The sequence below is a fragment of the Jatropha curcas genome, chromosome 6 (assembly GCF_041381405.1).
Source record: "Jatropha curcas cultivar XTBG-Jc1 chromosome 6, XTBG_Jcur_1.0, whole genome shotgun sequence".
Lineage (NCBI taxonomy): Eukaryota > Viridiplantae > Streptophyta > Magnoliopsida > Malpighiales > Euphorbiaceae > Jatropha > Jatropha curcas.
The window spans coordinates 25,354,827-25,368,195 of NC_143156.1; the positions used below are offsets into that span (position 1 = coordinate 25,354,827).

The 13,369-nt window shown below is 30.6% G+C and overlaps 1 protein-coding gene and 1 long non-coding RNA gene across 2 annotated transcripts; one reads left to right on the forward strand and one right to left on the reverse strand.

The window, feature by feature from the left end:
• The first annotated feature begins 8,338 nt into the window (after positions 1-8,338).
• On the forward strand, positions 8,339-10,587 carry LOC149495792 (uncharacterized). The gene is made up of 3 exons (XR_016321138.1): positions 8,339-8,817; positions 9,484-9,549; positions 10,365-10,587. It is a non-coding gene; the product is annotated as an uncharacterized LOC149495792 (long non-coding RNA).
• A 928-nt stretch (positions 10,588-11,515) lies between these two features.
• LOC149495793 (protein disulfide isomerase-like 1-3) lies at positions 11,516-12,855 on the reverse strand. Its single transcript, XM_089723257.1, has 6 exons — positions 12,745-12,855; positions 12,258-12,387; positions 11,956-12,121; positions 11,768-11,883; positions 11,601-11,681; positions 11,516-11,530 (listed from the first exon to the last, which is right to left on the reverse strand). Exons 1-6 carry the CDS (start codon positions 12,771-12,773, stop codon positions 11,516-11,518), a joined length of 537 nt encoding a protein of 178 aa, XP_089579383.1. The 5' UTR covers positions 12,774-12,855.
• Between the last annotated feature and the right edge of the window lie 514 nt (positions 12,856-13,369).

The following is a 13,369-nucleotide window of genomic DNA, read 5'->3' on the forward strand; positions in this document are numbered from 1 at the left end:
ATTATTATTTAGTCCCTCAGGTTTTACATAATTAACCAACTAATCCCAAGTTTTGAGCAAATATCTAGCTAGTCCCTCAGGTTTAACTCCGTCTAATTAAAAGGTCCTTCCGTCCGAAAAGTTAGTTTTTTTCCGTTAATTGAAGACTAAAAGACTAAAATACCCCTCCCTAGCTGACGTGGACCATAAGGGAAAATTATTATCTAGTCCCTCAGGTTTTACATAATTATCTAACTAATCCCAAGTTTTGCACAAATATCTAACTAGTCCCTCAGGTTTAACTCCGTCTAATTGAAAGGTCCTTCCGTCTGAAAAGTTAGTTTTTTTCCGTTAATTGAAGACTAAAAGACTAAAACACCCCTCCCTAGCTGACGTGGACCAGTATGAAGCGATAATGATATACCTAGTTTGTTTCCCTTTTGTTCCTTCTATGCCATAATGATATACCTAGTTTATCTTTTGCACAGATAACCTTGCATTAAATATTAATATTTATATTCAAAGTTATGAAATTATAATAATATAGGTGGCAATAATAATTACTTTTTTTATCTATAAATAACTATTATTTTAGAGCCTGTGTTTTCTCCGCAAATATCTTTTTTTAGAATATTAATGAGTAATTAATTTTTTTTTTCAATTTTATCCTTATTTATATTAAATTTAATAATTATTTTTATAATTTTCCAAAATCATATAACATCTCCTTTCTTACTTAAGGTTACGTAATAAAATTAATTAATATTTTGTTATAATTTATAAGAATAAATTTATTTACTTAATTACCATAAAAACATTAAAAGTATTTATGAATAGATGGAATACTTTGTTTTTTTTTTTTAGATTTTATCAATGATAATAGTAATGTTTCTTGATAAAATTTGCATATTAAATATGAATAAAATAGAAAATTATGTTTATTTCTTTTTTTCTAAAAAAGAAACTATGATGATAATTTGGGGTAAAAAGAAAAATGAGGTATTTACTTTTTTGAAGAGGTATTTACTTTCATGATTCACTTAAATTTAATAATATTTAATTAGAATATCAAATTAATTTTTTTAATACTGTCTTTGTTCCATAATACTTGTCAGATTTGAGAAAATAGTTTATTCTAAAATATTTGTCTTTTAGGAAAAATTATTATTTAGTCTTTTAGTTTATACAATTCCCTCCCTTATTGCTTCATACTGGTCCACGTCAGCTAGGGAGGGGCTTTTTAGTTTTTTAGTCTTCAATTAACGGAAAAAAACTAACTTTTCAGACGGAAGGACCTTTCAATTAGACGGAGTTAAACCCGAGGGACTAGTTAGATATTTGTGCAAAACTTGAGATTAGTTAGATAATTATGTAAAACCTGAGGGACTAGCTAATAATTTTCCTTTATGGTCCACGTCAGCTAGGGAGGGGTGTTTTAGTCTTTTAGTCTTCAATTAACGGAAAAAAAACCAACTTTTCGAACGGAAGAACCTTTTAATTAGACGGAGTTAAACCTGAGGGACTAGCTAGATATTTGCTCAAAACTTGTGATTAGTTGGTTAATTATGTAAAACCTGAGGGACTAAATAATAATTTACCCTAATTAATTTTTTATTTTCAGGAGAACTATACTACAGCTCTTGAATGTCTTGTTTCTTCTCAGGCTGAATCTGAAGCTGAGTCAAGAATTGATGATGTAACACTTTATCTCGAGGCTGTAGGGGGCGAGAAGAAGAGGAAGATATATGGCATCGGGTCTCAGGCATCACAATTTTACTGCGGCTCAGCATCTCACGCTTCTGCAGCCAGCGCAGGATCACAGCCCGAGCACAGTGTCGAGGAGTTTACTGCATTACGGGCTCGTGTTGATGAGCAGGAGAGACAGATTGCAGAACTTAGAGTGCATGTCATGCGGCTGTCCGGTCAGCCCAGTGCTGGTACTTCTTCCTCTGATCCTGTGCTTGCTACAAATCGAAATGTTTTGACATCTCAGCAGCAGCCATTACCGTCTCCTGATCCCAATGCTGCAGACGATACCTTGGTCACCCCTGCCGACACTACAGCACATCCAGCAGGTACTCCTCCGGGCGATTCGATATTGGATCGTGCAGATGACCAACCGCGTAAATTTGATTTTGGACCTTTTTAGCTTTCCAGTTGTTTTTTGAAATTTTGTTCAATACATTAACTACATTAACAATTACATTTTTATATTGTTTTTGAATTGCGTTTGATATATATATATATATATATATATATATATATATATATATATATATATATATATATATATATATATATATATATGCGCCAATTTTCACAGGTGCAAAAAAATTATGGTTTTATAATAATATATATTTTTTTTAATTGTATTTTGCGATGAATTTGCGACCGAACTGCAATCAAAAATATAAACTTTACAACATATGGTTATCGGTCGCTAAGTTTGATTAGCGACCGATTTCTTGCGTTTTGCAATCGATTTGTTAGTCGCAAAATGACGGTTTTTTTTGTAGTGATACTAGTTCATATAGTTTTTATTACATGTCAATTGCTTTTATTTTTTATGTAAGTATCAAATTGATTTGTACAAATCGTCATATACCTTTTATTTTACATTTTATAATTAAATTACATATTTGTTAATAACTTTTACTATAATCTCTTTTAGTAAATAAATATACTTTAATAATAGAATGACAAAATAATCAAATAAATCAAATTAAATATTTATAAATAATAATAAATTTTATTTTTTAATTTTTTAGACAATCAAAATCATGAAATCATTTTAAAAATTTATTAATATAATTATATTCCTCAATAGAAAGAATATAATTTAAATTAAATAAGATATCAATATAATTAATTTAGTTCGAGATGTTTAAAAATAATATTTTTATCTTATTTTTGGCCAACCAAATTAGAGCGCAATTTGTAATTAAAGAAATTTATCCATACTCTTTTTAAATCAAAATATTAATTATCTAGATATATTTATTTAAAATAAATGTGAAAAAAATAAAAATTTTCAAATGCCTCACATTTACACATATTCATTTAAAATAATAATGTTGAAGATAAAGTACAATAATAGTAAATAAAAATAAAAATAATATAATAATAATAATAAATTATTAAAATTATTAAATTATTTTTAATACGTTATATAATAATATAATGAAATAAAACATAATTAGACATAATAAGATAATAATAGCAAAATTTTAAGTTTTCAAATACTTAATTATCTATATGCATTTATCTATTAAAAAAAGTTAAAAAAAATCCAATCAAATTATAGAGATATTATATATATTTTCATCTTAAAATTTTTTAATTGGCTATGATTAAAGTTATTTTAGAGTATCTTAAATTTTACAAGTACAATATAGGAAATTTCATTATTCCCCTCTCATTCCCGTTTATATATATATATATATAGTAGTTATTGTTGTCTGTTTTTATATGCAATATTTTAATATAACTTTTAAAACAATCAATTTTACAATTTTCAACTATTTAATAAGTCCTTAATGAATTTAATTTTTCAAATTGAAATTTTCAGTAAAATGATTTTGCGAGTTGAAGTGTTTAATTAGTGAAGTTTTATAAATTAAAGTATTCAATGAGTCAAAATAAAGTTAAGTTTCATAAATTGCATCCTTTGCCATTACAATCAACAACTAGAAAAATTAAATTCTGCATTTCCTAGGCAACCAAACGGAGCAAAAATGTTAAATTATTATTGAATTAACCAGAAAGAAAGCTTCACATTCAACATAGAAAATAAGAAATAAAAGCTCACTTGTGTTGAGATCTTTTAGTTGTCCATGACCATAAGTTAGTTCTCTACAAAATTTTTTATCCTGATGTAGCAGCTGCTCCATCAGATGGGAATCAGAAAAAAAAAAAAAAAAAAAGGATAGTGTTGGGTTTTAAAGAAATGAGATTAAATTTATTAAAAATTTCAATTTTTAAATAAAACCTATAATTCTTGAAACTATTGATATCAGTGGGCATCATAAACATGAAGCTGCTCTTTTCGAAGAAATGCGCCAAGTTTCTGAAGCAACTGTACATAAGTTTTGTTCTTAAGTGTGTGACTTTCTGTTATCTTGTTATATTAAATTGCTAATTAAAGTTAATCTTTTATATCTTCCAGAAACCGGATGTTGTTATATTTGTTATGGATAGCAGTATTGGTGGAGCTAAAGCATTCTCTATTCGTGCAATTAACACCAGAAGATATTTTCATATTTTGTTTCACTTAATTTTTGATATTTCGTAGTAGTCTCATTAGACTGTACATCTTTCTTGATATATCTATAGACTGAAACATCATGGAGCTACAAAATATATATGGTTATCAAATCGTTAGCGCATCATAAAAACATTCCATTGTACACTACTGGTAATTGATGAAGTCTCTATAAAAAACCTCTACACTAATTGTAAATTTATTGTGTTGTATGCAGTGTCGCGGCAACAGAAACTCCTCTTATATTTATTGAAAAAGGAGAGCAATTAGATGATTTTGAAGTCTTTGATGTTTTACCTTTTGTTAGTCGTCTTTTAGGTATTGATAAGTTTTCACATTTATTTTTGCTAAGATTATTTTGACACGTATAACGATTGTCTTCCAATTCCAAATAGGCATGGGTGATTTACTTGGATGCAAGGAGAAAGTTGATGTTAGTGTTCCATTGAATCAATGGCTGCCTGACTATAGGATATTTACACTATTTTACATGTATAATGAGTTCAGGAAGCTACCCCTTACAGCTGAAATGCTTCAGCTTCTTATCTTGAATTTTTTTACCAAAATTTCATGCTTGTTCCTTTGTCCTGCCTGTTGAGTTGGCTCGTGAGCTGTTGGAGTTCGACTTGAAAAGAATTTGAAAAAGTTCGGCTACAATCAACTTACAGTTCAAACCGTTGATGTTCAGCTTCAAAGCTTATTGAGCTTTTATATATATAATATTTATTGTAGACTCACTTGACGTCGAATTCAAAATGTTTCGAGTTGAATTTAAGTCTCAAGTCAAGCTCGAGCCTAAAATTTTCAGGCAGATCAAGTTTCGAGCTCGGTGGGTTGGAGCTCCGGTCGACTTGTTTACACCCCCATTTACTTTTCTTTCAAACTTAAACCAAATAGTCTAACATTGTTTTCAGCAGAGTTTACCTATGGTTCAAAAAGGAAAATGGCCTGGAATAACTATGGAGGAATTACTAACGCAACAAAGTGGTGCTGAACAGGAAAGTTTTGATGAAAAGTTGAAGCGTTATGCAACCATTTTGAAATCAATAACTGAAGGCAAGTCAATGTTATTTTTATCTTATAAATTGAAATTGCTAATTTTTTCCTAATTTGTAATTATTTATCAGTTAAACAGAGTTAGATGGTAGAAAACCAAGGTTTATGGAGTCTTCCAGTTCTAATTGTAACTTCAATCCAAAGCTTTTGAATTATTCCTGTCTTGTAAGGATAGCAAACAGTTGTGGCTGTGAAGTTAGATAAGTAATGGAAATAATTTATGGTTTTAGAACACTTTTGTAAAACACCTTTCACAGGAATTAATTTGTTGTCTTTAGGGTTTTTGGACTTGTGGTCAGTCCTAGCACAAACTCATTCAAAGCAAGAATAAATTGTCAAAGCAACCGTCCAATAAATAGTCTATCCGATTCTTTTCATAATTCTCTTAATTATGACCCTTTTTTTTTTTTTAACCCAATTCTGATTTTTGGATGTCATAACATGACTTTCTTATTCTCCTTAACAGGAGACTGAAAAAAAAAAAAAAAAAAAAAAACACGAAATAGAGAGTGTTTTTCATTTTTGCATGAAAATGACATTAGGCTATCATGTTTTATTTGTGTGTTTAGTGTTCTTATTTTACAATTTTTTTTTACTCATATCTTATACTCTAAATATTGTCCCAACATGTCGCTTTTTTTTTATATAGAAATCATATTTGATTGCTTCAAAATTAAAAATAAAATGCAATTGTTGAAGTACAATTTTGTTATTTTACTTTGCTTTATAAGGAATCTAATTTTTATATTTTTATATTTACATAACTTAAATTTATATTAAAATAATATCCATTTTTAAGTATAATGTATAGTTTTATTTAATTACATAAAAAATAATATAATGTATTTTTTAAAAAACTTATACCCTTATTTCTATTTCTTTTAATTTTTAAGATGAATCACACAATCCTCAATGATTTCATTAGTTTTTCAAATTGAATTTTTGATAACACGATGAAGTTATGAGAAATGATTGGCAAATTGTTTAAACAAATTAAGTGAATTCAATAACAACCACTAACACTTTGATTGTGCATTTTCTCTCAACGACGAACAGTTATTTTGACCTGATTGACTAGACTATATGTAGCTTAATGAATTCAACTGAATACTATGTTGAATTTGAGTTCGGGTTGAATTGAATTCTGATATTCAAATTTAGGTTTAACTCCAAAGAATGCTCGAATTATTTACACTCGACTTGATTACTATTTAAAAAAGAAATATCTTTTTTGTTAATACTGGAGTTGGAACTTAAATTAATAAATGTATGATTTAAGTATAACTTTATATCTAAAATCATTAATAGATTATTAATAATGTTCGAATTCAACTCAATTCACTACAAAGTTATTGCAGGTCGAACACTTATATAATAGAATATGATCCAAACCCGCTCCACGATGAAGCATATTTGATAGCCTAACTTTTCACATAAAGGAAAATAAAATAAAAAAAAGATTGCCCTTTTACATAAAAAGGTAAGGTAATTACCACGCACTGAATGAAGATTTTTCCTACGAAAGTCCTCTTCCAGTCTTCCTCTTGAATAAACTTTATGGTCATTGGCTCATTGCATATTGTGAGATACGATGAATTTGTTTCTTTGTACATCAAGAAATAAATAAATAATGGTTTAATAAATAAATAAATAATACTAGAGTAGTTTCACTTCCTTTGACTCCATGGAGAGTTGACCCAAATCTAATATATGGATTTTTTTCATATCACTTGTTGTGATGAACTTATTTATTCTTAAATTTGAGATTTCTTGCAATGGCATTCCAATTTTATTATAATAATTTTTTCTTTTATTTTTTAATTGATTTGCATACATACATGCTTAAGGGGTCCAAAGGAGTTGTGATATAATATTTGCATCAAGAAAAAACACGAAATAGAGAGTGTTTTTTATTTTTGCATGAAAATCATATTAAGCTATCATGCTTTAACTGTGTTTAGTATCCTCATTTTACAATTTTTTTTTTTTTACCCATATCTTATATTGAAAATTTTCAGTTAAAGTTAAACAAATTCATTGAGATATTGAAGTAAATTAATTCATAAATTTTCAAGCTAAACAATCAATCATAGAAAGATACAGCTTTCCCTGAACATAAAATTTGACCACTACTCTAAAAAATAAAAAGCAAATAAAATAGGAACCACCCTGACCAAAAAAATTTGATATCCTAACCATTCAACCAAACTTGAATAGCATTCACAATACTAAGCAACTAGAAATTTTTGAGTATCAATTTTATTCTTCCTCTAGTTCATCAACATTCTCTCCACCACCAGATGATTGCAACTTACGAGTTGGTGAAAAAAAGTACATGATATATGGCCATGACTTAGACCAGAGTCAACTCCATAGCTAATCTGTGAGACCAAGTGTAATTTTGTTTGAATTGAAAAATTAAAAAAAAATGTTCAAATCAATTAGAATTTAATTATTATTTTGTTCTTTTTGAGAAATCGATCATAAAAAGAATTTAGAAGAAATGAAATGTCTCAATTATAAGTTGAATAGCTTCAAAATTAAAAACAAAATGCAATTCTTGGATTACAATTTTGTTTTTTACTTTGCTTTATAAGAATTTATTTTTATATTTTTATATTTACATAACTTAAATTTATATTAAAATAACACACTCCTTCTGTTCCATTTTGTTTGCATGGTTTGACAAAATATGTATATTAAGAATTTAGTCAATAAAAATTATTTATAATTTATTAAGATATTAATAAAAAATCATTCATTTATGAACACTCATACAGGTTATTATAGGAAAAACAATTGTTTATGAAACAACCTGAATTTTTTATTTTCAAAGATTTTCCAATTAAATTTAATAAACCGACAGCCTGGAAATTTATTTCAATATTTTAATGCGAACACTGTGAGAAATCGAACTGAAAACCGATTGAAAAAGCCGAAAACCAAATGAAAACCAAAGATTTGGGTCGAATCAAACCGAATCGAACCGGTTTGACCCAAACCATCTAGAAAATTCCCTTTTTTTTTTTTTATCTCCAGCGCTGCACCTCAACTCCTCACCCTCACCAGCGCCTCAACTCCACTCCACCGACACAGCCACCGCGCCTCCTCCTCCCTTCTTCTTCTTGTTCTTTCTTTCTTTCTTTCTTTCTTTCTTTTCTTTTCTTTCTTCTTCCCTGCGTCTGTCTGCGTGTGACTGGCGAGAGACAGCAGATCTGTCGCGCGCCACCCAGCCCTCGCGGGCCACCTCGCCGCCACTCCACGCCGCCAGTCGCACCGCCTCACTGCTCCTTCGCGCGCCACTGCCAGTAGCTCCGCCCTCTGCCAGATTGCGCAGCGCACGGCAGCAGCACAGTCTCCGCCTTGTTGCGCCACCACCGTGCCCTGCTGCTCCGCCACAACAGATCGCGCCTCTGCCGCCGCTCCAGCGTGCCTCCGACCACCAACAGCCACTGCTCTCCGATCTGGCACGCGTGAAAATCCCCGATCTAGCGAAATTCGACAAAAGATTATATTTTGGGGTAATAAAATTAATGCTACTAATTTTAGTTACTTAAATTAATTTTATTATTGTAGTTAATTAATTTAGTTAATTTAATTTAGTAATTGTGAGTAGTTAAATTAAGTTCATTTAATTTTCAGTATTGATTTATAATATAAATGTTGATTCACTTAAAATCCTTTGATTAATTTATTGAGGAATTTTGATGATAATATCGTGAATGAAATGAAATGAAGAATTGAGAATTAAAGGTAATGTTGATATTGATTTTCAGATGGAGGATGAGAAAATTGAATTGATTGATTGATTGCCCGATGGATGGGCAGTGTGGTTTGGAGTTATTAGATAAATTGTTGATATTTTAACAGGTGGATAATCCAATTTTTAGGGGTGATGCTGCCGAAATTTCGGTAGAAATAAAATGAACTTCGGTAGCAAATAAAATTCATTATAGAAATTTAATTATTTACAGAGAGTAGAAAATAATAGAAAATAAAATAGATTTCAGAAGAAATAAATAAAATAGAGTTCGGTAGAGAAATAAAATTTATTATAGAAAAGAAATTAATATCGAGATTAGATTACGTAGAAAAATTAAGAGTTTAAAATAAAATTCTAAGAGTGGTAAAGAAATACTTTATCTGATATAGTTACTTTTGTTTTGTGTCATTCTTAAATTTCTTAGATCGCCCGGGTCCATCTAGTGCTCCTCCAGGACAGAATCAAAGCTAGAACTTCGCTCTCCATCACTGTGAGTAATAATAAATAATGCAGATCAACATGCATTTGCATAACATTTTTTTTTACAAACCTTATTTATGGTATAATTGTATATTTGGATGGATTTGGTGTAATACGTTGAAAGAATTGTTTGATTACTTGTGCTGTGCATATACTGTGCCTTGTTTGTGTGGAATTGGGATGAAGTGGGTCACCATGGGTTTGTGAGACTGTTTCTGTTATATGGATCCTGATTCTGATTTCTGTTATATTCTGATTCTGTTATATGGATCCTGATTCTGTTTCTGTTAGCCGGGTAAATGGGAGATCGGGCGCCCCCGTGTGCACCTGATAATTCTGTTTATTCTGAAACCACAGGATGGCCGCTTGTTGTTGCGCACCTGAAAATCTAGATTTGATTGCAGCCCGCAGGGTGGCCTCCTGTTGTGAGCGCTTGATGATCTAGATTGGATGGAGACCACCGGGTTGCCTTCTGTTGGTATGGAAAAGAAAAGAGAGAATGGAAAAATAATGAGAGAGCTGGTCAAGTGAGGATTAGACCGGTCGGCCAGTATGGGGGATCGGCTCCCTGGTGCACATGTGAGAGGATGAGCCATGTGGGAGGACGGCTCATCGGGGGTTCGGTGACTCCACTGACTAATTTCCACGTGATGTGATTATTTGAAGGTAATATTGTTTGTGGGTGCTGATGTAATGTCATATGATTGACCGTTGTGTGTTCATTCAGTATACTAGGGTGCATTTTGCTTGACTGTATGTGGTGTGTATTATTTATTATTATTTACTGAGTTGCAAAACTCACCCCCTTCTCTCCAAACCTCCCAGGTACTAGGAAGCAGCTGATTTGACTGAAGCTCTGCAATCTTCTCCGCAGAGTTATAAATGTAAATTTTATATTTCTGTTATTTAATTTTGGATGTATAAGTTACTCTATTATCAGATTATTATTGAACTCCGCAGTTATAGGGTTGTGTATTACTATTGGACTTATTGTTAACACTACACTCTAAATTAAATATTATGTAATTAGCTGCAGGTGAACCAGTAAGCCCATAGTGTGATTATAATTTATTGTGAATAGGCCCTGGTTAGATATTATGTGTTAATTGAGATTGAGGCTTACTGTTTTGATGAATTAATTGGGCAAGATAGGTAGACAGATAGGATAATTTAGGCTTACTATGGGCCTCGGGGGCCTTAAGTTTACCTGGGCCCTAGAGCCGGTCCGGCCCACGGAAACAGGTCGTGACAGTTTAATATACAAATTTAGAAACCTTGTCAACAAGAAAAAAATTATATATTTATGCATGGGAAAGATTTTCGGAGCTACATTATGAAGATTTTCAACATCAACTTTGATGATGAGGTAGTAAAATATGAATTTTCATTGTCATGTAATATATATATATATAATACACACAAATAATAAGTTGCGTATCTTCTACTGATTTTAGCTGCTCCGCAATAGCTTTTTAAGTAGGTTTTAGCATTTTGATAATAGCTATTTTGTTGGAAAATGGAAATGGAGGGGAGATATCAAAAGCATAAACATTCACAAGAACTCAAAGTTAAAAATTCAAAGCAAATGGCAACAGAAATTTAACCATCGAAGACAAAAATCCACAGCACAAAGGAATACAAATTTGTTTCTTTTTTTCTTCTTCATTTTTCTGCATAATACATTTACAACTCCTCTCTCTTTTTCTCTTTTCTCATACTCTTAAATCTGTCCTGGCAGCTATATTCATACAAAAACTCAACAATAACTTTTTCCAACTCTTCATCTAATGCCATACTTCTTTTCCTTAAAACAAAGACTTCCATCCCTTTTCAACTAACATATCTAGCAAAATCTCATTCTCCAACATATTTGTTATAGTGTTCGCTAACATAGCATTTGAACTAGTTTTAGAGGTTAAGATGGCGTTTTATAAAAAGTTAATCTATGTAACATTTAGCTTTTCACGAAAAGTTATTCAAACAGCTAACAGCTATACATTGTTTAAACAATTAACAGATATCAAAACACATAATTTTGCCAAACAGATATTTTGTAGTTACCTTTCCATTGAAGGCTTTTGCTGCCTCTTGAAATGTGGACATAAGCTTTTCTAAATCATCTTCAGGGGCAAAAAGCCATAACTGAAAAAAAAATTACACGCATTAAAATCATGAAGTCTGAAATTCCATAAATGTAGAAAACAAGTAACTTTGTTTTAATATCTTGCCTGTTTTATTGGATTACCAAGAATCTGGAAGTAATTATGTACATTGAAAGTGGTTACCAAAGGAAACTTGTTAATGGATACAAAGTTGGCCATTGCTAATCTAGTGAAAGGACCATCTGAAAAAATGAACATAATTAATTTTCTAAAATATCAAGTTCAAAAATGATTGCGATGATGTTTCAACGAACCAAATTGGATAAACTTTCCAGCATCTTTTCGCATCATGAACAGCGCTGGGCGTTTGACTTCTGGATTGATATGAAACATCTTTGCCACACATTTAATAGCAGTTTTATAGAAGATTAGATCATTTTCCAACTCTGAGACAGCAGCTAATGCCTTACTGTCTGGACCCTGTCAATTTTTGCATATATTACCCATGTTCATACCATAAGATTCTCCACCATAAATAGAATAAAATGATGGAGAAAAGACAATAATTTTAACCTCTGTTCAATATATTTTATGGGTTAAGGTAAACAATAATTACCCCTAGAGCGTCAAGGAATCCCAAAATAATCATAGATTCAGACATCAAAATATTGTGTGCCTGTAATACTTCTGTGACGCTGTGAACACCGCCATTCATCTTCTCCTTCACCCAACCCACAACAGCATCCCTGCAAATGTGAATGATAGTGTTTTAACAATACAGGCATAAAAGAAGCACAAGAAAAGCAAGAATTACAATATGTCAGTTGACACTATACATAATATGAGAGAAACTCATATTTTCAATGATTTCCAGATAAGGCTTTGAAGGACCAGAGGAGATCAGATTTGCTTATTGAGTCTAACATAATTTTTTAAATATATATTGTTAATATAGAATAAAATTCTTCGAATGCATGGTATACACATGTTTGTCCTTTATCTTCTCAACACTAAAGAACTTTCTTCCTATGTTTCACATTTTTCAGGAAAAAAAACATAGAATAGCCAATCAAAAATCAATCAAAAACCAACCAGACACTCACCTTGTACGGCAGTAATAACAAGTATGCATGTGAACTCCACCAATGAAAAAATATAAAGTAGGATCTCAAAAAATTTTGTCGTTCCTTGTCTAACTCTTTTTTCATTGTAGAATCATCTCTAGCAAAAATGTTGGATTTTTTGGAAGGAAGAATGGAAATGCACAAGATGATTAACAAAAGGATATGCTTATTTATAGGCTTATAAGTGAATCAAATAAGATTTAAAAATACTCCTAAAAATCATTAATCCTAATAACAAAAACATCAAATTCTATGCAGAAAATCTGCACTAACTAAAATTGAAATCTCAAAATATTTTTAATAATATTATTTTGAATTAATCCTAAAATTTCCTCTTAATTCAAACATAATATTTTTTTATTACAATAATTTTTTTTTTTAATCTAGCATTTGAAGCACCTCTCTCCAATTAACTTTGTTGAAGCACCTCTCTCCAACATCATTTCGATGCACTTCTCATCAAACTAGCAAATGAATTTTAATTATTTTTTTTTGAAGCACTTTTCTTTAAATATTGATGCACCTCTCATCACTTTCTTTATTTTGGAGCACATCTCTCCAATGTTCTCTTGGAGCACATCTCTCCAATACTCAAAAATGAGTT